Raw genomic sequence first — 24,519 nt, 5'->3', positions numbered from 1 at the left:
AATCGATAGTGTTTATATTTCAATCCTGACACTCTGGACATCATTTCACTCGAATTAAAGTATCTAGAAAATTTCCTAGAAGTCATGCTGTTCCGGAAGGTGTTGTTTGCATATATTAAATCGAAAGCTGAGAAGATTACTTGACATTGCGATAAAATATTAATTTCTTCGGTGACATCATCTAGCATATAACAATAATTTCATTCGATTCAGGCGTGATATAGTGGAGGTTCGACATATTGAAATCAAGTGCATAGTGCAACAACCTCTCATTTCCATGGAATTTAACAATTCCTAAATTAAAGGCATTTCTATATTTAAAAATAATTATTGTGCAAATTACCGCACTAACTACTTATGTGCACCAGTAAATATCGAAGGTAAGCCACGACTTCAGGCGGATTAATGCAACGTAAGATGTATTTCCTTCGTTTAAGGTAAGTATGGAACTCAACGATACTAATAACGACCGTGTAGTCAACAGAGAAGTGAAGAAAAGCGTGGTTCAAATATTTCGACTACGCTAAGGTGTGCGCTGATTATTTTTTCCCTGCTCCACTCACTTAGTGCTGGGAGGTTTTACGCAATCCAAAAAACAAAACAAACATCTGAAGAGAAAAAAAAGACGATTCCGCGGCAAGTAAATTTTATTGCACCCCTTAAATTTTAGGTGCACTCCCAGATATTAATTGCTTCCGCTTAACAGGCGCATTCACGGTAGCACCGTACCCTTATTATTCGATGAGGACGAAAATTAAGGGATAGCCGCTCGACCACAGACCCTTTAAAGTCATGTGCGTGAGTCAGGTTTCGGCATTTTATTGGCTTTAATGAACCGCCCATGGCCACTAAATTGCTCCGCTTACCTCTTGCTATTCTTCGAGATATGTCACGCTATCATGGAGCGATCAAAACTCTTTATGCTGGTCTCAGAATAATTCCCTTCCCGCCGCTGTAATGATAATCGCAATCTAAAATATCACGATATATGAACACGGAGACTCAAAGGGGTGATATCGTAAACTTGTTCTTGGGTGCGCGGATCCGTATCTACGACCAGGAGTACGACGAAGACATCTGTGGTGGATTCAACTTGTGGAAAATGAATTAATCCTTGAGGGAGATAAAGAATTTTCTAGGCTCAGAGAAAAAATGGTCGTTCGATACGCGGCAAAATTACCGATTTATCTCATAATAGTGTACCAGCGTAATAAACATATTTCAAGCGAACAAAGAATTACCCATTCTTTTAGAATTCACTGCTCTTCTAACATAGAGTGATATTCTCACGTCTGTATCTGAGGTGTGGGTGAGCCCAAGAATGAAATAGGTGGAGTGGACGGAGAGTAGCAGGAACGACGAAGTGCTGGACATGGTGGATGAATAGAGCGGGCATGTAGATGAGATTCGGAGGAGACAGAATCTTTGGAGGAGGTAGTGAACAGGAAGGTGATTTTAAAAACCGTGCAAGGAGGTAGAATGCTAGGTAAACGGAAGAGGAAGGAAGAGAATATGGTTTTTGGATAGAATGAAAGGGAGTAGGCCTTATTGCGAATTGAAGAGGGAAGTACATGAAGGCAAGGGCGTACCCAGGATCAAAACTAATAGGGGGTAAGCCGAGGTTTTTCAAGTTGCAACACAGAAAAGGTTATGAAATCAACATTTCAAAAAATTTAACAGCGCTGTATTATTTTTTTTAAATAATTTGCTCGGAAAAATATTTTTATTTTAATAACACTTTTTATACCAATATCAGTTTTCTTGGATTTAAAGAAAAAATTTCAAAACTTTTTTTTAACTAAATTTAATTTTGATTCTAGGGGGGACAGTTGCCCCCGTCTTCCCCCCCCCCCCCCCCCCGCTGGGTACGCCCATGCATGAAAGAAGAGGCGGCTGCCATAATGCTTCTATAGTACTCCATGTAAACCTACCTTAAATCGGTAGAAAGCTTTAATAATAAGAGAAAATAAATTCGTTCGGTACTCTGAAAAATGACTGATTTGTGCCATAATAGTGCACCTATGTGAAAAGCATTTAAAACAAGCAAAGAATTTGCCAGACTTTACTGCTCTTCCAATGTGGAATGAAATCCTCCCGTCTAAATCCGAGATTAAAGATAAGGCAAACAACTTGATACTTAAATGGAATTCAGATACATGGACGAAACAACAAGAAGCTGAATCTCTTGCATTTTAGTTCAATGAATTGTTAAAAATTCTAAATTGCGTTTTTTTTATAAAAAAATCCTAAAACAGTTTCAAGTTGTATTTGTCAGTATTCTGTTCAATTTATTTACGATTCACGAGTGAAACACCATCATAAAAAGCATTGGCATGCTAAATGATAGTACCAAAGGCTACTTTGCTGTGAAATAAGGGTTGTAACACGTGAGTAAAACCTGAAAACAAGGGAATACATACAAGATCTTATCGAGAGGCGATCGATACCTGCGAGTCGAAAGCTACCATTGGATAAGAGAGAATTTCAGCATTTACCTCACCGTGAATATTCCGACAAGCAAGTCTTCTTATTGCTATATACATCGACCCCATTACTTATATGGTTTACCACCGGCACCAAAAGAAGCCATTCGGCCTATTCGAGTCTTATACGCTGACTTCAAGCGCGGCTGAAATATCTCCTGTTCCTCCGCTACGAAGCTACGAAGAATGGCAGCCAGATTTTTGCTATCCATTTACCCCAGAAATCCAGGAATCCTTGAAAGCTTAGCATAGTTCAAATCATTATTACAAGTAAACAAACACACACCGTGATTACAAATTTAAAATCAAATCAACCAAAAACCTCAATTATTTCCAATATTCAGATTGGAGTCCCATTCGACGTTAGGCCTACTAATATTAATTCCATGAATTGTATACAAGATAGCGTAAATATAAAAACTTCAAAAATCAAATCGCGTGATGATACGTATTTATATAACCAGTTAAATTATTTCGCGCGATAACATGCACCCCAAGAAGTAAAAATAAGTATGCATACTGCAGTGCAGTAGACTCCAATTTCTAATTTTAAGGTGCCTCTGGCTTCGAAATATTCATATAATATTTCACCTCGAGAGTAAATGAATTTGAGCGCTTTTATACTTCCATATTTCGTGTGATAACAGCGAAAGAACCTAAAAAAGAGGGAACACCCGTACAGAACTACAATAATTAAGTGCTCCGTTAAGCCGGCTCTTAAGAAGACAATAGATGAGCGAAGACAATCGGCACAAACCTTGTTACTCAAGAGAACACTGTTGGAAATTGATACCAATAAAAGAATTCTGAGGAATTCACGATCTTCCATTAAAATCACTAGCAAAACAAAATCAACCTGTACTTCCATCGTTATTAAGCCGAACTTGGATTTTCATCGCTAGGCTCTTATTTATTCTGCTCACATGGAACACACCCGTGATGGAATGAAGATGAAAAAGTTGGAAATTTGATGTAATTTTAATCCATTTAAATGCTTTCACTCCAAGAACCGAACGCCAAGTAGCAAGTAGGTATGTGCGTATCCTGCAAATAATACCAAGGACGAAATTCAACGAGTCCTTGGCTTCGAAACAATCATATGATATTTCAGCTAGTAAAGAAATGACATATTAGGAATCTGAGCGCTTGTTTATTAACACATCTCGAAGTATAACAGGAATAAAACCTTAAAAAAAGAGGAAAGTCAAGTTGAAAACTACAAAAACAAGAGCTCTGGTATGCCATAGCTTGAGGAGACAATTGCTTAAGTGAACACAATAAGCGGACACCTATGCAATTATTCAAGAGAATATACTTGAAACTCGATACCGGCATGTAATTCAAACTAGTACGACGAACACTTATTCTGCGAAATACACTATCTCGCCGTAAAATCACACGAGCAATACAACCTCGGCAAAAGGGAACTCAAAACCACAATCACGGCCAAACAATAAAACTATAATGCTTTGATTCAAGTCTAGTCGATGTGGTTCTACCGCATTGTCATGATGGGATTAGAAAACACCATAAAATCGCGCACATTAGAAGCGAACTTGATTAATTTCCACGCGTAGATAGAAATTATTACGCCACAGCCTTTATCCACACGGCACCATGCGAGGAGCTCCGAAGTTAATTACTCCCTTAGTGGAACCTCTTTTTTCTGCCACACCACACATATCTGCTGTGCACCGCATATTTTTTCCTTATCAAACTGACGTTCTCACTTGCCAATGTTTTTACGACTCCGAGCGTCCCCTTTCGTTTCGAACTCAGTTTTATAAACCCAGGAGGCGAAGTTCTCGGAAACGATCGATTTTCTATACATGTCGGCGACGCCATAAAATATGAGATAATAATAATGAACTAATCGGATGTGTCCCTACGGGGTTTGGCAATAGGAGGAGTCTGGTAAAATAAAACGACTCCAAAGATCCTCATGGTCGTGAACATTCTTTCTCTAAGGCTGACCAAACCCACCCGACGATACGAGCGAAAATAAAATACACGAAAAAATGAACGAAATAAGGGGGTTAAAACACCCTCGAGGTAGGTACCTTAATTTCGAGAAGTGATAACCAGGCGATAAAAATAATGAAAAAAATTTATATACGGGAATCTAATAACGGGTGTTCCACTTGGCTTTTTATGGGTCCATCACGTGTCTGACCAATTTTTAATGGACCCTTCAAGGGGTGGATGAACATGGAGAGTTTGGGCGAGGTAGCCCCTCCCTTTCAGGAGGGGTCACGGGGTGTGAGCTACAAGAAGAAGGCTGGGGGAAATGTAGAAGGTTGGAAGAAACAGTAAAAAGAAGAATCTGGGAGTGCCAATGATACCATTTTACATGAAAATTGCACTTCAGCACATGGATTCTCATTATCCGTAGAATAATGGGCTAGTTCACCCCTTTTTATTATTTATTTAAAGGAGATTTTTAAATACACGTATTTGCGGAAAACAGTGCACTAAAATCTAAAAATAAGTTTCTCGTTCATTCAGAGAATAAATTATAGGCACTAGATAGGTTTATTAAAAAAAGTAGAAGACCTGCCTGGTAAGTAAGGATTGGCGTGCAATATCAATACCTAAACTTAATAACCACATTGGTGGGTCGAGGATTTTTTTCTGGGGGAGCACTAGAATCTGACAGTCAAACCAACTTCTAATACTTGAGATTAAATACAAGATAAAACAATTACTGTACGAATTATTCTTTTTATTCTAATATGAAAGTTATTAATATGAAATTAAGTGATTGAGGCTCCGTAATACACTAAACAAAACGAACGTAATGATAACTGCATTAAAAAATTTGCAAATTTTTTAGCATCTTTACGGGGGCTCGTGCCTCCGCCCCCCCCCCAAATCCGCCAAGGATAGGCACTCACGCTTTATTCTCCGAAATATGAAAAGGTTATTTTTTCACTTTTTAGTGAATTTCTCACTGTTTTTGTAAAAGCGTTTTTTTTATCATTCATCATTTCATTTTCATCTTCTGCTTTTTAATGGCGATACATGCAATCGATAAAACCAGAGGCGTTCAAAAAATTCAGTCAAAACATTTATAAATAACGCCCACCGTCAATATAATTTAAAACTATTTTTCCGCGTGGAACTGTATTTAATTATTTGGAGCCCAATGGAACAAATATTCATGTCTGATTATTTAATATTATACTGTCATCAGAAGCAAGTAAATGAGCAGATTTGCAGTCGATACGACAATGAGTGGGTTTAAAAATCAATCACTAGTGTCCGTCGACGAAACAGAGAAGCAAACCAGGCAAGTTAAGAAAGACTTCCATGCTTAAGTCGACGTGGACGTCGTCCCTCCTCGTATCCGTCCACTACACCTTCTCGATTCTTCTCCACACCCACATCTCGAATGCCTCGAGTCTTCTCTCGTCCTCCTTCCTAAGTGACCACGTTTCTGCAACTTAAAGCGCTACACTCCAGATCAGACTCTTCACTAACTTTTTCTTTGAATTCTTACACAACGATCTTCTCAGAAGCTCCCTTCTATTCATGAACGCCTCCTTTGCTAATGCAATTCTCATAGAGCAGTAATTTTCAGGTTGATTTAAAGCCCATGAACCACGCGTAAACTGTTTGTATCTCACACAGAACTTAATGATAAATGAACATAACTCATTCACGAATAAAAACTCCAGTCTCAACGCATTATATAATACCATTCAATTATTCACAAAATAACAGGTAGGTATTCAGGATCGAAATGTACATCAATTTAATTATTAATTTTAATTTAATTTTATTTTTTTGTTTTTTGTTTATAAACACATTAGAATACATCAAAAATACATATCCCAAATATTAAAATATATGTTATACATTTTCTTACGATATGATGATTACGATAAATATGGATAATCGAAGATCGCACAGTTCTTAGATTAAAAATCTCCGTTGCGGCTCTAATTGTAAGAGCTAAGAATTTTTCAGCTATATAGTGACAGTGGAAAATTTTCACCAATTTAAATGATTGCCTAGGGGAAAAGATGAGAGAATACCTCGCCGTATGATGACAAGGTCAAGGTATGTATTTTGCCTCGGACACGAAGAGGCGCCGCCCTGCCGACATTCTGCGCTTATAAAAGTAAAAATAGCACGGCGCGAGCCCTAAATTCACACTAAGCGGTCGGTCAATGGTCACCATCAAAGGAATGGAGGCATCGACGATAGTCCCCGTTCTAGCCCCGAGGGGAAGTTAAGCTACCACCAAGGTGACGGGAGGGACAGGGGAGGGGGATATTCCAACATCGGAGGAGAGAAGAGGACGGGTATTATACATTTCACCGAGGATTCCTCTCCCCCTTCTCCCCTCTGGTTTCACGCATCGATTACTTCCAATGCTCTCTAAAAAAAATTCCATAAATTTATGGAAGGTGGACCACATGGCGGCAAAGAGTAATTTTAGGTGTCCTTAAAAGATTATCACGACTTTAAACAAATGTAACAATTACGCATATCCTGTGTTTCTAAGGAAATATACTACGTTTTTACATCCCTATTAGCAGTTCTCTCGTCCTTCTTCCTAAGTGTCCACGTATCCGTACCATAATGAACTAAGATCCAGAGACTCTTAATTAACCTTTCCTTTAAACACTTACTTAACGATCCTCACTTAGGCTCTTTTATGTTCACGAACGCCTCCTTTGCTTACGCAATTCTCTTCCTGATGTCCTTCTGTACCCGTTGACTTCTGTACCCGTTTTCCTCCATTAATATATCGGAGATAGACCTGGCTTAAAGTAATTTTAGACGTCCTTAAAAGAATAGGACTGTTCTTAAAAATGACAACAATTACGAATTTAGTGCGTTTTAATCGAGAAATAATACATTTATCATTACAATTAGGTGAAAACTAAGCACTCATTCAGTAGGTTTCATCACATTTACTATCATTAGACATCCGATACTAATAATTTTTAACAAGATATTTAACTGCAGGGATATTATCGCCTTTGCAGGACGGCATCGGTAACGTGGTCTCTATCAGGATTAAAATTAAGCAAAATAGTAAGTCAGGAAGGTATACTTATATCTAAGAACAATATTAACAGATTCTTGTTTGATTACTGGTGGGTTGATTTTTTTAGACTGAATATTCCAACTTTTTGAAGATTTTCCAGGGACCTCGTGAGGTTCAACACGGGAGTCGATATTGTTTTCAAAACTAAAAATTGGTAACTGCTGATTGAAATATCTAATTTAGACGGCCGCCACATCGTTTGAGATACCAATATTAGTACAGTTAATCTATCCGTGGATGTGACTTTTTAATGGCATACGGCAATTATTATGATTGGCTATGTTGCCTTGAATTAAGACATTACTACTAATTATCGCCGTCTTAATCTCAAGAGCCTTCAAAATGCTGTGGAAGATTCAAGAAAGATCATTAAATTTATATAACCATCCTGAAATGAATTTTCTACGTCCAACAGGATAATTTCAACACTAATTACCGTGGTCAAAATACGCTTTTAAAATTTAATTTCTTTCAGGATCGTCAACATAAAATGCGGTGAAAAAGGCAATGGATATTATTTATGATATCTGAAAGCATTTAATCATATACAAGATACCCAATGATTCACGAAATAATTCAGTTTAAATCCAAGACCTGCCAGAAATGCTGAAGCCTTTTCAAGGAGACTTTCACGAAAACTACTTCCTTTGGTAGGAGATTATTTATGTATCACTTTCGCAGGGACATTAGTTTGAGCAGAGGATAGAAGATGCATGGAAAAACGTTACAGGCAATGAAGAGCGATAGTCAATTTCATATGAATTTCGTTTTTAACAAGAAAATTTATCAATCGCTTGCCTTTATTGAAGCAAAAACATTGTGTATCATATTGAAAAAATATTTTCAATATTTTTTGCACCACGATTAACACGTTGGACGCGAGGATAACAGATAAATCATCATATAGCTCGTGGTAAGCGTATTAGGCAAAATATATTGGAAAATGACGATATTTATTATCTTTATTTATAAAAAAAAGAGTGGTTTATTTTATAACAAAGCCTACGTTGTGGGAAGGCTGAAAATGCATTTTAAACATTGGTAGACTATTCAGAACTCAGGCGATACACATCAGAGTAGTAAGAATTTAATTAAGAAGTAAGGATTGGGGTGGTTTTTACCTTTTTGAGTTTGGCAATGGCTTCCGCGTCGAGAGTTTCCATGGGCATCCGAGAGAGGGCATCGCTTTCCTCCTCACCCTCCTCATGCAACTCCTCCTCCGCCTCGCTGACCTCCTCCTCATTGTTGGACTGCAATCAAAAAATATGAGAAATTAGAATTCAGACACGGTTTATGAGCAAAACAATTATAACAAATCCACGAAGTGCTAGCCAGATACTATAAATACCCAGGTCACTTAGTCACAGAGTTTAATACTACAAAGAATAAAAATAATTTCTCCTATTAGTCCTTAGGAATATCCTGCAACATAACTAATGTGGTAAGGGACGTATCATTCCTGACATATGTAATTGTGTAATCTTATTAGGTATACTATAACAGTAATATTCAATTGAACAATTTGAAGACACATGTGCAATCCTTTTCAATACGATACACGGTACTTCAATCATGAATTGTTTTCCTAAGAGAAAACATTGAGGTAGAATTTTCATGAGAAAAGGTAAATAATTATCAGGACCAACTTAATACACCACGAAATCTTAAAGACGATTGCATAATTTTTAGTTGAACTATTAGCTACCTAAAGAGACTGGTTAAGCCTTCTTAAGAGTTCTCGCTGTCCAAATGCTGCGTATTTCTCAAGGCACGACCTGCTAGCTTCACCAGCAGATAATCGCATAAAATCAACAACATGCCACGCAGGCATTCACCGAAGTCGAACCCGATACCTTCGATTTAATACCAATAGCGAAATAGAATGCCCGAGTGACACAAGCCACAGAATACATGATGCAGACAACATAATATTCGGGACAAGGAATCCTTACCAATTCAACTATTTGATGACAGAAAGGAAGTCGGATGCGTGCGTCATATCGTGAACTGCGATAAAAGATAGCAAGTGAAAACGGTGCAGTGATGAACTAAGAACGAATTGTGTCGAACTTACTCACTTCCAAGATTATGACGAATAGAAAAAGCCGAGACAGCAGGGATCTGACTTTTCCCTTAAAATATTCACGCGATGAATCATTCGAAGGAGAATATTTTATGCTTATCGTGGGTTCAATATACGGAAAAACCTGATTACGGAAGTCATAGTGAAATTATTCTTGGGTAATTGAATACAATAGTAAAAACTTGAATATTATATAAATATCCTGAAAGCGACCGAGCTAAGCCAAAAAATAGTGTAAAAATACACCAAATAATGGTGGAGTGTTTTCCCCCAATACGGAAAATTTCTGACATCAGTCGAGATACTATTTGTCATACTTTATGGTATTGTTATTGTTACGATGCAATATAATGATTGACCAAACAGCTTGATACAATGCCGATTACATGATAGAAAGTCACATCATTTTTTCACCTTGCACATCGAATACTGACGCTAATAAATAAAAATGAGAATGTCCAAATCAGTACGAAAGTGTGTAATAATAATATAATTTAAATGCAAATAAATATTAATTAAAAACATAGGCCTTCGGTGGCCCTAACATTTTTTGAATCAGGAGATATGGATGGAGGGGGGACTCAGCGGAGAGGGGATGTTGAAAACAATGTTGGAGGGTAGAGTGCTGGGTAAACGAGGGAAGGGAAGGGTGAGGGAGAATTGGATTTTTAGATAGAATGAAAGGGAGTAGGCCTGACTTTGATTTGAAGAGGGAAGATCATAACGGGGAGGGAGACTGACAGGATACTTCTTACATACTCCATGAAAACCTACATTAAGCGGTAGAATACTCTAATTGTAACTCAATTTTTCGCAAAAAAAACGTGAGAAGTTAATATGAAATATATAAGCGTATAAAACCGTTTCTGGCGCTATTTGGTGGAAGTCCGATTATATCCAAGATGAAAGAACCTAAATGGTTATTTCCACACTTTTTTATTCCAGAACCCAACAACCGACCATGGTTTCAACACCTTGTGTCATTTTAATAGCCTTGAACATTGTTAATAATGAGTTGATAATTATGAGTTGATAATTAATTGTTAATAATAAGTTGAAGCCATGGTTGGTTGTTGAGTTTTGGAATAAAAAAGTGTAGAAAATACCATTACTGTCCTTTCATCATGGAAATATGAACAAGCCAGATAGGAGAGGTAAAGAGGGGATCAAACACGAATGTGTATTCGCTGATCCAACGGGATCAACCGCGACAATAGTGAAAGGGAGGGTTGTCAGATCCACCCCTGAAGATGCAAAGGCAGTTTAATTAGAAAGCCAACGACGCGTGAGACAACGGATTCCACAAGAAACCCAAGGGCGAAATTCCCGAGGCTCACCGGACGCTGTAGTGCTGATTCACCCTGGGGGTCGAGACGTCGCGCTGACGAGAAGACTAGTGCTGCGCATTCGGAATTGAAATTGCCTGAAAGGTGAAAGTTTCTCGAGAATGGAGAGGGGAGAAAACAACAGCAGTATGTAGCCGTTTCAACCCTTGTAAAATACTTGTAATGGAAGGTCAGAGGCTTTAAATCAAACCTATTTAGCTGCATCATTATTATTATTATAGTATTCCACCGATTAGGGTAGAATTCCATGGAGTTCTAATAATAATAGAATTCTACCGATTAAGGTAGGTTATCTAAGGTATTGACCTTCATGGAGTAAAAGAAGTAATCTGGGAGCCTCCCTTTCCTTCCAGAACTGCCTTCTTCAATTCACTGTAAAACCTACTCCCTTTCAATCTGTCTAAAGAATCCTATTTTCTTCCTACCCCTCCTTCGTTTACCTAAGATTTTACTCTCTAACACTATTTTCAATACTTCCTCCCCGCTAAGTACTCGCTTCTGTCCCATCCAAACCTTCTGTCTCCTCCGTATCTCATCTAAAAGTTGCCTCTCCTCACCCACCATATTCAGCCCTGCTTCGTTTCTCCTCCTTTCCGTCCACTTCACCCTCTCCATTCTTATCCATACCCACATCTCGAATGCCTCCATTCTTCTCAATCTGGTAAAATAATACTTATCAAAATTCAGTCGTGCCAGCGGAGCATAAAATTAATAGAAAGCATATATCGCATTGATCTGGATTATAAAGCCTTATTCCGCGTCTACCTAATCCTCACGAATTTAGGAGATACGTCACACACTGCGACAAAGATACGAGGACCACAGCCGACACAGACACCTTGTTTACTACTCGCCTGATTCCCGCTCGCAATAATAACATCGCGTAGCAAGGAAATAGGACCACGGCAGTTTGGACAGTCACCTTAGCCGGCAGCTAATCGCATTTTTACGTCACAAGACGGATTCCTCGAAGTCCAAGGCCCTCGCACCCACTTCCCCTACCACTCCCACACACAACAGATACCAACGCTGTTTACTAGTTTTTCTCCTTCTCCGAGACAGGCGATTCGGAAAAGAAGAGACATAAAACTTATTTATTCTATTTCCATAAAACGATTAATGCGTAGTCAGGGCTCCGTACTTTGGTATATAGGGTAGAGCGTTCAGGAATATTACCATAGAGCACTTTCCAGTAGGCTACCAAATGTGCTTACAAATGTGCTTACTCCCACTGCACATCAAGATAGATTTTCAAAAGTCGCCACTTAGAATTTCGTTCGTAAAACGATCCGAATATCAAGGGAAAATAAACTATATTCAAGGCTGTTGACCAAAATATACATCACATATGGTATTATCTGACGAATTCTAATTCTAAATATTTAATATGCCGATGTTATTTCTCAAAAGTGTAAAGACTTTATGGTAAACATAGAATAAATATTATGATCTCCGCTCCTCGCCGCTATATATCTTTGAAAACGGAGTAAAAAGCGAGAGGAGTTACAATATAAATTAAGCTTTTACGAGACTTTAGCTTTCTCTATGCAGGCCCCTTGACTTGGTATGTCACTAAGCATAGACAGATTTGGAAATTATTCGCAGTCATGTGACTCAGAGGTAATGACATTGCTGCGTGCATGGCAGTAGATATGCGTCGTAGCGTTAAAGACGTTCAGTGGAAATTGCTTCAAAACAGTTGCCTCAGAGGAAGTCTCACTGTCATATGATGGGTCCATTACACACAGTTCGTTGCTCCATAGGAAAGAAATCTGTAGTGATTTGCTTGCAGTTAAGCCTTAACATGAATGAAATTCAGCCAAACCTATCACAGATTTGATCAGGACTTATTACACCAAAAATTAATTTTAAATTTGCTATAGTAACGTACTATGAACTACCTCACTAGGGTTTATAAAACGCCACGGAATGTCAAAGAAGGGAGGGAATATTTTATCGCCAACACCTCAAAATATTAAACTGATTTTTAACTTTTGGAATTGGGAGTAAAATGTACCCATAAAGTAAAATGACCAGAAATCAGACATTACTAATAATAAGTTTTCATGCATATTTTTTAAGTGACACAAAATAATATACATTGTAGTAAATTCAGAGCCTGTTTATACTTGTACTCCTAAAATAAATTTCGCACTTTTATATAAGGTAACCACAAAGGTGTCATTACGTATGGTATCGTATGCAGCGATGTACATCTAATATGGTGTCGCGATTCCCAACAACACAAGGACTATTCACAACCAACACTTTTTAAAAGATATAAATTATAGTGTTAAATTCAAAATGGGTATAAAATGATAATTACAGCAATAGAATCATTTCTCCTCTCTCCAGGATTGAACGCTTTATTCAAGGGTGAAAGGCTTTTATGACAAGAGGAGGCATTCCCTTCACAGATTATCTCGTAGCCAAATACAGAGACAAGTAGAGGGAGATATAGAGGATGTATCCCCTGCAGAGAAAATATTTATTTGCGTATTTAAGCAATTGCAATACTAAATAAAACATTTTGGCGTGATTTATATTCGGAGAAGTTTCATTTTATTGCCGCACACACCTTAAGGCGGAGGCGTAACGTTTATGAACACCCAATACGACACGTTTTATTGTACCCCCAGCTAAGAGAACCCTCCACGTATTATAACAATTAAAGCGATTAAAAAAACTCCACGCCATTAAACGACTGTTATCATGATCATGGGGGAGATTGAATCTGGTTGGTACACAATAAGGAGGAGAGCTCAAAGAGGGTTGAGGGATGAATGGGGTCGTCCCACGTATAAACCAACAAAACACCTTGAGCCTGCCTTTATAACTATACGTGTAGTGTGAGTGTGTGATTATATGAAAGATCCCCCGCTATCCCCACGACTTCCTTTCAAGAAAGAAACCACCATGGGACCCCGCCCCCACGGTGATGTCCCCCTGAGACAGATTACGACTTGCTACACGGGGTCCTTTTCGGAGACCAACCTCAAGAAAACCCATGTCTTTCTTCCCTAACCCATACGAAGCCAGCTTCAACCCCTTCCACTCCCCTTTTATGCCCCCACACTCCCCCCACCCTTTCATCTTTCAACCCTCACACCTCCGAGCCAAGCCTACGTCCACCACGCCACACCATCAGAGAGGAGCGATCGTTCCCTTGCATTGTGATGCTAATGTCTGGATCCCTACCTTTGTTGGGCACACAGAGGAAAGAGGAGGAGGTGCAGGTATAGTGGGAAGGGTAGGGGAGACTATAGCTCGAGGATAAAGAGATAATATTTAAAAGAAAAACAAGTCGGGGCGCTTGAAGACTGGAGGACGAGAGCCCTACATCTACATACTGTCCCATGAGCCGCGGTAATAACGCATGGCAGAGGTGTTGCTAGGCCGGTACTGATTGAATCCTCACTCGGCGTTACAGCAAGAAGGGCAGTTCGATGGGTGAGGGTAGATCTCGCCACAAATAAAACTTAGGTGAGTGTATTTTTCACAAATACAATCGCAGGCGCCAGTTATTCTGCCTAGACCACCTGTGATATTTACAAGTCCTGAGGGCCAGATAATTGTACCTAACGTGAGAAATTTACCAAGGGGTTTAATATCTCCGCATCACGAAAAATTTAAGTAAAATAATGTGTATTTTAATCTAAAGGAAAATATGTTCCTGTGCATAAAATTAACGCAGCCACTTATGTGCTTTTGCAGCGCAGCCACTTTCAGAATCTTACATGAGAGGATATTGAGGAAATTATTCCCAATCGCCGATATTGAATGGACCAGAGAATGAAGGAGGAAGTTTCGCGTCTTCTTTTACATGATCGTCTGGCAATGTCCCCAATAGCCTCAGTATACACGCATAGGAAATTCTTACAAAAGCAAGGGGGGAACATCAAACTAAAATTTCGTGACTTACGCTGACTTTCCTCCAGACTATTTTTCCAAATTTCCTTGCAGTTTGACAAGGATTTTACAGTTCATTGATAACTCACAGGAAAACATGATTCACCTAATTCACATTTCGACCTTATCAACCTCCTCCGACCAATTCCAACCAAACCTTGATGTAAAGAAAAATTTTATCTGTTAAAGTACAACATAAAATTTCTTCAACATTCCATTATTTTCGTAAAACTATCAAATTCTCTTCCTTTCTCTCGAGGTTTCCAGAAGAGTCACAAATAGTGAGTTAAGCAGTTACGGTTAATTCCAAAATTCGACTGCATTAAATAAATAAATACATTTGCGTAAAATTATCAAATTCTCTTCCTTTCCACCAGGGATGGCAAATGAGAATAAACGAAATTCAAAACCAGTAAAATTTCAATCGTTTCGTCCCCGGGAGCGAAATGCAGAAACGAAACGAAATGGACTTAAATCCATGGAGCTAAACTCAGGATCGAAACGAAATCGGATTCAAAACTACTTCGGCTAGAAACTAAACTAAAACTCTGGAACGAAACGAAACGCAGATAATGTTTCGCACCGGAGAGACCACGTCCTTCGCCTTCGAACAGTTTAGTTATAACCCACACACCGAGTACGAAATATAGCTGAATGAAACAGATCCACTTGCGGCTGATGATGAAGCGACTTAGATCCACTAGCATGGGGCACTCATATTTCGATGATACTCAGCAGAACGGTGAACGCAAACTGGCCATTCGATTTTCAAGCTCAATGTTTCAACCCCTGCACACGTATGTCTTACGTAATCGGTTGAAAATATTCCCTCTCACCCCCCTCCACTCAACTTCTGGGATCGAAACTTTACTATGAGCAGCGGATTTTCGATTAGTGTCGTTCCTGGGAGTAAAGTTTCGTCCCTGATCAAAACTAAACTCCTCGGTGATTTTAATTTGGTGCGGGGACGGAACTAAACCCAGGCCTCGTATTTTCGTTTCGCTACGGGTCGAAATGAAACAATTTCATTTCGTTTCACTTGCCATCCCTGCTTTGCACCGAGTTTTCCAGAAGAATGTCCAAGTAGTGAGTGTATTCGATTAATGAGAGAGGAAATAGAGGAAGTTTGGGGGCAACAGAAGAAGGGCAATGTCGGAGGAGGAAGGCTCCGTTGGGGTGGCCCTAAAGAGATGGGAGTTGAAGGAACCTCGTGGGTGACGGAAGGGCGAGGTCCAACTCTACGAACACAAACACCCTTTCTTTAATGACGCGCGAAGAATGGATTAAAAGGAAGATAATTGACGAGTCCTCCACGCCTCACTCATTAAATAAAAATATCTCTTAATTTGCCGCCACCCTGTCCCTCCCCTTGAAAAAAAAACCGACAACAATTAGAGGAGCTAAAAAAACATAAAATATTAAATTCGGACCCGCAGTCGAAAAACAAACACGGACGCAAAAGATGGTGGTACCATCTGGTTGAGTAGGTGAAACGATGAATATAAATCAGGATATGGGAAAGACTCGAATTTTATTCGCTAGAATAAGAGGTTTTCGTGGCGTGGGAGGGGGCAGGAAGGAAAAAAGTCATTAACATGAAGACATTAGGGGCCTGAATTATGAATCTCTGGATGACTCAGGGCATCGGAATGATTTGGAAGGCATCATATGCTCCCCTCTCCTTTCCTGTCGCATTGGGAGAGGTCGAGGTGATTCTAGGACAAGGGCAGACACAGAGGAGATGACGAGTCTACAAGATGTACAAGGAGAGAGGACTAGTACGAAACCCAGCCGCAAGGATGAGCCAAACTTTTAATAACACTTCCAACCTGACTGGGATGACAATTTTTCCCCAGGATTGACACTCCCATTTCAAGTCATTCTCACACGAGATGAAGCATCATTTTGAAGACAAAACGGTTATCCATTGTCAAGGGAATTGAATAGGTCGTCATGTTTTGCGGATAATTACAACCCACAAATGAAAAAAATTCGTCAGACTCAAAACTGGTTGGTATAGCATTTAGGCTTGGTTAAAACGGCTATGTAAAATATTTAGGAAAAGCTCGTGTGGATATAAATTATTATAAAAAGTGTACCCTACACAATGAATCTGTCTAAAACTACGGTAAGGGTTTAAGAACTCAGGCTTCCGAAGAAGTTAGGTGAAACTAAAGCAATATGTGCTCCTTATTAAAGATACCAAAGTTTTTTATAGCACTTTTATGTAGCCATTAGGCGAGCCTGACTTCAACATGACCAACTTAAATCGCATCTCTATCAGGCAATTTTTTTCTATTTTGGTGTCACATGATTTAACGTTACAAGAACACTCGCAATTTTACCCACGCACTCTTTAGTGTGCACAAGTATTCTCAGGTATTTTTGAAGACGAATTAATATGGGACAAGATACCCTATAAAGCGAACATTTTTTTATGAGCCACAGCTACGGATGGAAATTATACGTTCTCTAATCGCTTATCTAAATGGAAAATTCTTGAAAAATAACCTATTTTAAAAGTAAAACAATTCAGTCTTTGGCGATAATTTCAGTTAATGAGAAAAATAGAACTGTAAAACATACCAACACTTTTGAATTAACATATCTTTAACAGGGAGTGCTTGCAGCATGTCATCTCAAGTTCCCATTTCCCCCACAGCGCCCTAATATTAAAAACATTTCCTGGACAATTTTCCCTGATTTTAAGTGTTCAAGAACAAAGGAACACGTATAAATCAGTGGGGATAACCCGAGTGGGATCAACAAGGTGTACATTGAAATATGCCTCGTCATTAATGATGACTAAGCGCTCAACTCAGCGTGAAGACACCCCATTCCATTGATAAACCGTGTTCGAAGAACGATTTCCCCTAACATTCAGGTCCCGTTAACCCCGGGTTCACTTCATTGCCCTCCACGACCTACCCCACTTTACATCAACGACGAATTTATACCAAACCTCCAAAAAATTACACATTATTACTATACAGTATAAATAAAATGATAAAAACTATTATTCAACAGCTGTGCGTGACCCTCCGCGTTTAACTAATCTTTATAATGTGGTTCGGAGGAAGTCTTCAAGCGGAACCGCGAAGTAATATATACAATCATATTAGGGATTGCAGCTTTATTTATCGGTGGGTGAACATATGATTGCAGAAAGATTTTCTCCTCGGAATTTCTCGAAGAGAGGGAAAAAAGCGAACGATATAAAACAAAAAACTGGAATTAGACCTTTTACATGGAATTCACTTGAAGCCCACTGTTCTGCCAAAATCAAGGCATCGTCAGAAAATTAACTGAAACTTTCAAATTTCGTTTTTCAGACGAAGTATGATACCCACAAGTACAACACGGGATGTTGCATAACATCTAGATTACTAGCAAACATGATGACTAAACGAAAGACGCATACATTTTGGAGAATGAATCATTATAATGTCAAAAAAAGTGTGCCCTGTGAGTTTGTGACTGAAGTAAAAGAATGGCTTCAAGCGGTAGAAACCAAATAAGAGCGGGAAACATAATTAAAAGTAATTAAGACCTAATGTTACATCAGTAAGAGCATCATAAAGGGGACCGAGTAAAGTTTGGCAGATTAGCTCCATTTTTCCCTTTAATTTGCATTTGGCCATTTGGCATAAACCAATTTAAAATGTGAAATAGCAAATGAAATGGACAAAAAATCACTAAATTAAGAGTTACTCACTGAAAAACCCAAGCCTAAAAATATATTTTAAAAAACTAAAATTACTGCGTAGGAAACGACTCTTCTATATTACAAATAGTCAAATGGACTTCGTAACTTGAGCCACTTAAGAAAATACATTTGCCTCTTTATATAACCAACCCCACACCTTAATTTATTTCGACTCCGATAAATTATTTACATTTTTTGTAATTGAGCACACGCTTCCCTCATAAACTGGGTTTCGAATCTATTTACAAACTATGGTACGCTTAGGCGGCAGAAAGGCGACCAGGAAATGAAAAATTCTTCACGCCGCCGGGCTATCCACAACGCACTGATCAGCTGATGGAATGGACGAAGACGATGACCAGGTCTCGCAGCCCAAGGCCGGCAGGCATGACATCGCCGGCGACCAAATGGACGGAATTCCCCCAAACCTCACTCCAAATTACCGCAATAGGATGTAAATGCAATCACTTGTTTATCGAGCTCAGAACATCGGAGCCACATCAAGAGTTTTCAGAAATGGGTCGTAATGATGTTATCCCGACTAAAATATGAGGCTGGCTTTCTTTTAAATCTTGAGGAATTACTGTGGATTTAATCACGTAGAATGCGTCAGTAAGAAGCGAAGGCATTTCTCGACGAGAGTGTCAAGCTTACAAATATCCTCGTATTGGTGCCTTTAGAATGACACCTCAATCCATGAACCAAATATATGCAGTAGCGTATGCGGAAGAATAACTTCAAATCGATACATAGTTGTCGAAATTCATTGATGGCAAATAGGATTGAAGTGCGTACAGAAATGACTGACAAAATGTTCAAAATAAACGGTAACATTCTTCGGCGATGACGTGTGAACGCTGCAGAACAAATACTGAAATACGGAATACCAAAAACCAAAAGTTTGGCCCGGAAATAAAGCTCAGAAACCACAGTTTGAAAAGAACTCACAAAAACTCATGTGGTCACACTCACTCGCACGGATAAACTAAAGGAAGCTTACAAACCGATACACATCAGTCCAATACAGGCCAAAAAATAATGGTGTTACGTCTGAGTACAGTAGAATTGAGAAATACTTATTTTCATGGATCCGTCTTTTACAGACGTTTCAAAGGAGTTGCTGGATAAAGAAAACATTAATACCATACTCATATAATGAACTGTTATCGGATTTAAAACTCTTAAGAGTTCTCTTTGACCAACTTCCAAGCCCCGTATACCCTTGAAATCAGTAAAATGCCATCGAATGGCGGGAAACAAAGCTAAAAAAACCACACACAGTCGAATACAAGCCACGAAACGTCTGTGTATAGCAGAATTAAGAAATTTTATTCGCATGAAGCCATCTTTTACAGACGTTTCAAAGGAGATGAACAAAGAAAACATTGATTCTATACACAGATAATGAATTGCAATCAGATTTAAGACCTTAGAGTTCTCATTGACCAACTTCAAAGCTTTGCAATCAATAAACGCCCATCGACTGGGCGGAAATGATACTAAAAAACCTAAACCGAATGAAAAAAAACGACGACCACCCATTCAAATACACACCCTTTAGACTTCGGACACGACGGGAGTGTTTATCCAGCGGGGAGGAATGTTTGCCTCCTTTATTCCCCGTGAATGGGGATGTGCTCACATCAGCGGACGAATCAATTGCTCCTCCCTGTGAGAGCGCCCTTCGATCCATCTTCCGAGGGGCCCACCTCCGGAGGCACCCCCCGCCCTACCCTGTCGGGGGCAGTGGCGCCCACCCGGGGGCGGAAACCCAGAGGGACGTGGGAATCGCGACGGGGAACCTCCGCCCCCGCATGACTACAGAAAGCCACCCCTACCTATATCGCAGTCTTATCGCCAAAGGGACTACACCCACGAGACCCTCGTTGCCCCTCTGAAAAGTCACGCAGTGCATGGTGTCACACGAGAAGGGGATTTTTTTACGCGAAACACCCCGCAGCATGCATTACAAGATACTTGACCTAGCTCAAGTCCAAGGACGCCAGCGAGTACAAGGCTTAGAGTACAACCTAGCTTAGAATGCCATGCTCGAAACTGCTGTTAGTACAATTTCATTACCGACATTATAAATTTTCTTTGAATTAGTATGCTTTAAAAGTTATGGTGGAAATTTTATTAATTATTACATCTATATATATAAAAGTGGAAGTCTGTGTGCTTGTCCGCTTTGCATTTTCATACAGCAAAACGGATTGCAACCAAAGTTAGTAAATAGATGCATCTCATGCTCAAGAAATAGACAAGAAACGTTAACTAGAGGCCGCTATCATAATCAGAAATCACATACATTGATTACGGGTCATAATGAACCTTTTTTTCAAGGAAGAATCTAGTGGATGGATTGCTGATTGATTAGATTAGTGCTCATAAAACATGCTATAAGCTAACTCTTCGCTAATAACGATTAGTGAAGTTTGGAGTAGCTGTTAATGAGGAACAGCCGTGGAGAATTTAAACGCCGACTTATCATCGAAAAGGCCTTCACGCGGTTCCACTAACTGAAATTTAAGCACCAACTTAATGGTGTCCTAAGTTCTTTCACACACTTAATTTGAAAGACAGCATTTCATATGGGCAAGCATTAAATTGATCCCATGCTCTCTTCGCTATTCGCAATCACTAATAGGAACTTCATACAGCTAGCGATGTGAGGCATTCAAAATAGTGCCGGACGGAGTATTTACATGGGCTAATCTATCAACAGATTGAAGGTCACATAACCGTAAACGTTTTATCGCTTCCTTATCAAACCGCAAAGTCTCCAAACGAAGAGAAAGTAAGAGTTGAAGTTTCATCAGTACATCTTTGGTTAACAAGAGTTTGAGCAGAACCTGTTCTTGCGGCGCTAAAAAAATAGGATTTTATTGAATAATGCATCAAACGATAAAAAAAATATTAGCCTAGATTACAAGATAGCGAAATCGAGGAGCAGAATTAGTTAAATGTAAGGATAATAATGTAAGTAATGATAATGCAATGGGGTTCCTCCAGAGAAAGTAAGAATGATAAAGCTGGTGCGGAAAGATGCATGCTACCTTTGCAAACAATGGTAAGGGCTGGATTCAAAATTTAGTCAATAGTTTTCACAAAGATATTATATTAACAACAATAAGTGAGTGAAATGGTCACGCGCAATTCACGCAGAGGGATCCAAGAATGCTTATTGAGTGCGTAATGGGTCGATGTAGCTTATCTCTAAACAACGGATGGCTCTTATTCCATTTACTGACAAAATTGTGCATTGCAAACTTACGCTTATGTTATCGGTTCAAACTTAAGAGATAAATTTGAGTGTATGCATACTGTACTGGGTTGCGAGTACCGGGTGCGAGATAGGATTCTAATGACAACGAAGGAGGGAAGGACGTTAGATTAAAGAAGAGCAGGAAGATTATGTCCATAAAATAACCAAAATATACACGAAAAAGCAAAAAAAACAGTTTAATTAAAGATGATGAATAGAGTGAAGATTAATATTGCACCATGTAGTACCTTGAATATGGACGGATTTAAAATGGCAGATCACGCGTAACAAATAATAAATACGTATTTTTTTAAATTATTAAAAAGATTTTCCAAAAGAACCTACCAGTCCACAGAATCATGAGAGAGCATTTCATCGAAAAAAAATATTCATGGCATCAAACTGGAGTATGGCTACAAAAGGTATCCTACAGTAATCAAATGCACACTTAATTGGAATGCCACAGCACAAAAAATCTGTTATTAATCCCGCCTGCACCTGTACCCATATTGAATTTTTTACTTCAGATCGCCATATGACTAACTGGTTTTCTTTTTAAGCAAGAACCCTGTTCTCTTCATTACATTGCCATCAAGAAAAAACTATTCCCCCATTACCACGAACATGGTGGTGGGCCCTACGCCCTTTATCCACCAAACATGGCGAACACATATCAATAATGAAGACCGCGGCATGCTTCTATAGAAGAGAGCGGCGGTTACGGATCGTCTTACGTCCAGTCCTCGGCATAAAGGCCGTTTTACACGGTACACGGAATTGCGCAATCTGACATACGTGCGAAGGCGCAATCAAAATTGCGTCGTGTAAAGCGGTGAATTGCTAGAACACATGCGAGAATGCGTGGATGCGAGACGGCAAAATATCCCCTCTTCTAATTTCGTTCATGCATTCGCGCAATTCCGCATCATTTTAGAAATTAATGCAGCTCTAACCTGCGCAATTCCGTGCCCAGTGTAAAACGGCCTGTAGAGAAATAACGTTGGATCGCGTGTACAATATATATTCGAAAAGGAAGAACGAAATCCCGTGAGCATACGCCTTCTGCAAACACGGTTTCGAAGAGGACAAAAATCTCGCCGACCGGCACAAAAATTCCGATTGGAACGGAACGATGGGAAGATAGGAATGGAGGTTGGTGTACCTACCTGTTGGGCGAGCAGGGATTCCGATGGGTGGGGAAAGAAAAAAGTCGGAGGAGGAGAGGGATAGGAGTGTGGTGGAAAAGCTTAGGAAGCGAGTAAACAAGGAGGATATCGATACGTATGGGTGCGGGAACCTGAAGGAGTGTCGACTCCCAAATCTCACTCAACTCAATACCGCGAAATGACGATGGCTGTACACCGCGCTAGGCATCGTCTGAAGTCAGCCCTTGTGGAGGAACGCGCTTCACATTGATCGGAATTGACGCAGCCAGACATGACATTTTTGAAGCTGAAGACTCCGGCTGAAACGCCGGCGAAACTGTAGTGAAGAAAATGAATCGACGCGGAGGACGACCCGGAAGCCTATCTGCGCCTACCGAAATAATCCGGGGAAGCGTCCATCAACAATGATCGGAATTATTCCGGTCAGTTTTCAATCCGGACAGTTGATTCCGATTGAATTGCAACGTTAATGATAGCCTGAGGTATTGGCATGTGGAGCAAGGAGGTCGAACGGGTGTGGCGGTAAGGAACTCTAATGTTGAAGGAAACGATATCAGGACTATCAAAGAAGTAGTTAAAGGCATTGTAAATGAATTTTATATCAGAGACTAGGGAGAGATAAAAGAGGATTAAACTGCATTCACTACACGAATATCCACGTATTCGTCTGATTGATATCTAAATTATGCAATTTCTAAATAACCCCATTCTGTTCCCTCCCCTCATTGACTTTACTTCGATCTAATACTACTCAGTTCATTTATCCATGAAGCCTGTTTTTCCCCCAATATAACTCAACAGCCGTACCCCTGATTAAAGTTTTCAGAACCTCCTATTTCCTCAGGACTTTAACTTTATCGCATGATGATAAAGTCAAAGTAGGAGTTGAAGGCATTGTAAATGAATATTATACCCCATTGAAGATTTTGAAAATTATTGTAGTTTAAGGGTTGAAGGCAAAATTAAATGCTTGGACAAAAGGCACATTTCGATCAAAACCCAAAATCAAACCGTACATGGGCGTACCCAACGAGGGGCGGGGCAGCCCCCCCCCCCCCAGAAGCAATAATTGCAAAAGTCTTTAAGCAAAATCAGAACTGAATTGAAACGAAAGTATTCAACAAATTTTCTTTAAACTCACGCAAAATGTATTAGCATAAGATATGTAACTAAAATAAAACTATTTTTTCAAGGAAATAATCTCATAAACTAATAAAGCGATATTATAATTTTCTTAAAATGCTGGTTTCATTCACCTTTTCCATGCTAAAACGTCACAACTTGGTCTCCCCCCCAGACCATGGCCTGCCCCCCTCCTCTAGACTATGAATTGCCCCCCTAGATATGATCCTGAGTACGACCTTGAAACAGTAGCAGTCTTGCTACGATCAAAAGTTTATTGCGTGTTACTGTCAATCCCTTGATCTATGATTCGTAGAGTTTGATACAAACGGGGCAGAGGCAGTAAGAATGCAATGGAAGCGGCAAGAAGGTGAGTTCGG

General features: G+C 39.4%; 1 protein-coding gene across 3 annotated transcripts in view; it reads right to left on the bottom strand.

Moving 5' to 3' along the window:
• Window positions 1-24,519, bottom strand: part of LOC124169001 (protein dead ringer-like) — a 612,609-nt gene that overhangs the window by 462,657 nt on the left and 125,433 nt on the right. For all 3 annotated transcript variants that reach the window (XM_046547458.1, XM_046547460.1, XM_046547459.1), the window contains exon 2: window positions 8,664-8,792. In XM_046547458.1, the coding sequence (XP_046403414.1) occupies window positions 8,664-8,792 (129 nt within the window). The remainder of the gene's footprint in view (window positions 1-8,663; window positions 8,793-24,519) is intronic.

The sequence above is a fragment of the Ischnura elegans genome, chromosome 12 (assembly GCF_921293095.1).
Source record: "Ischnura elegans chromosome 12, ioIscEleg1.1, whole genome shotgun sequence".
Taxonomy (NCBI): domain Eukaryota; kingdom Metazoa; phylum Arthropoda; class Insecta; order Odonata; family Coenagrionidae; genus Ischnura; species Ischnura elegans.
This window is presented reverse-complemented; position numbering and strand designations above follow the sequence as displayed.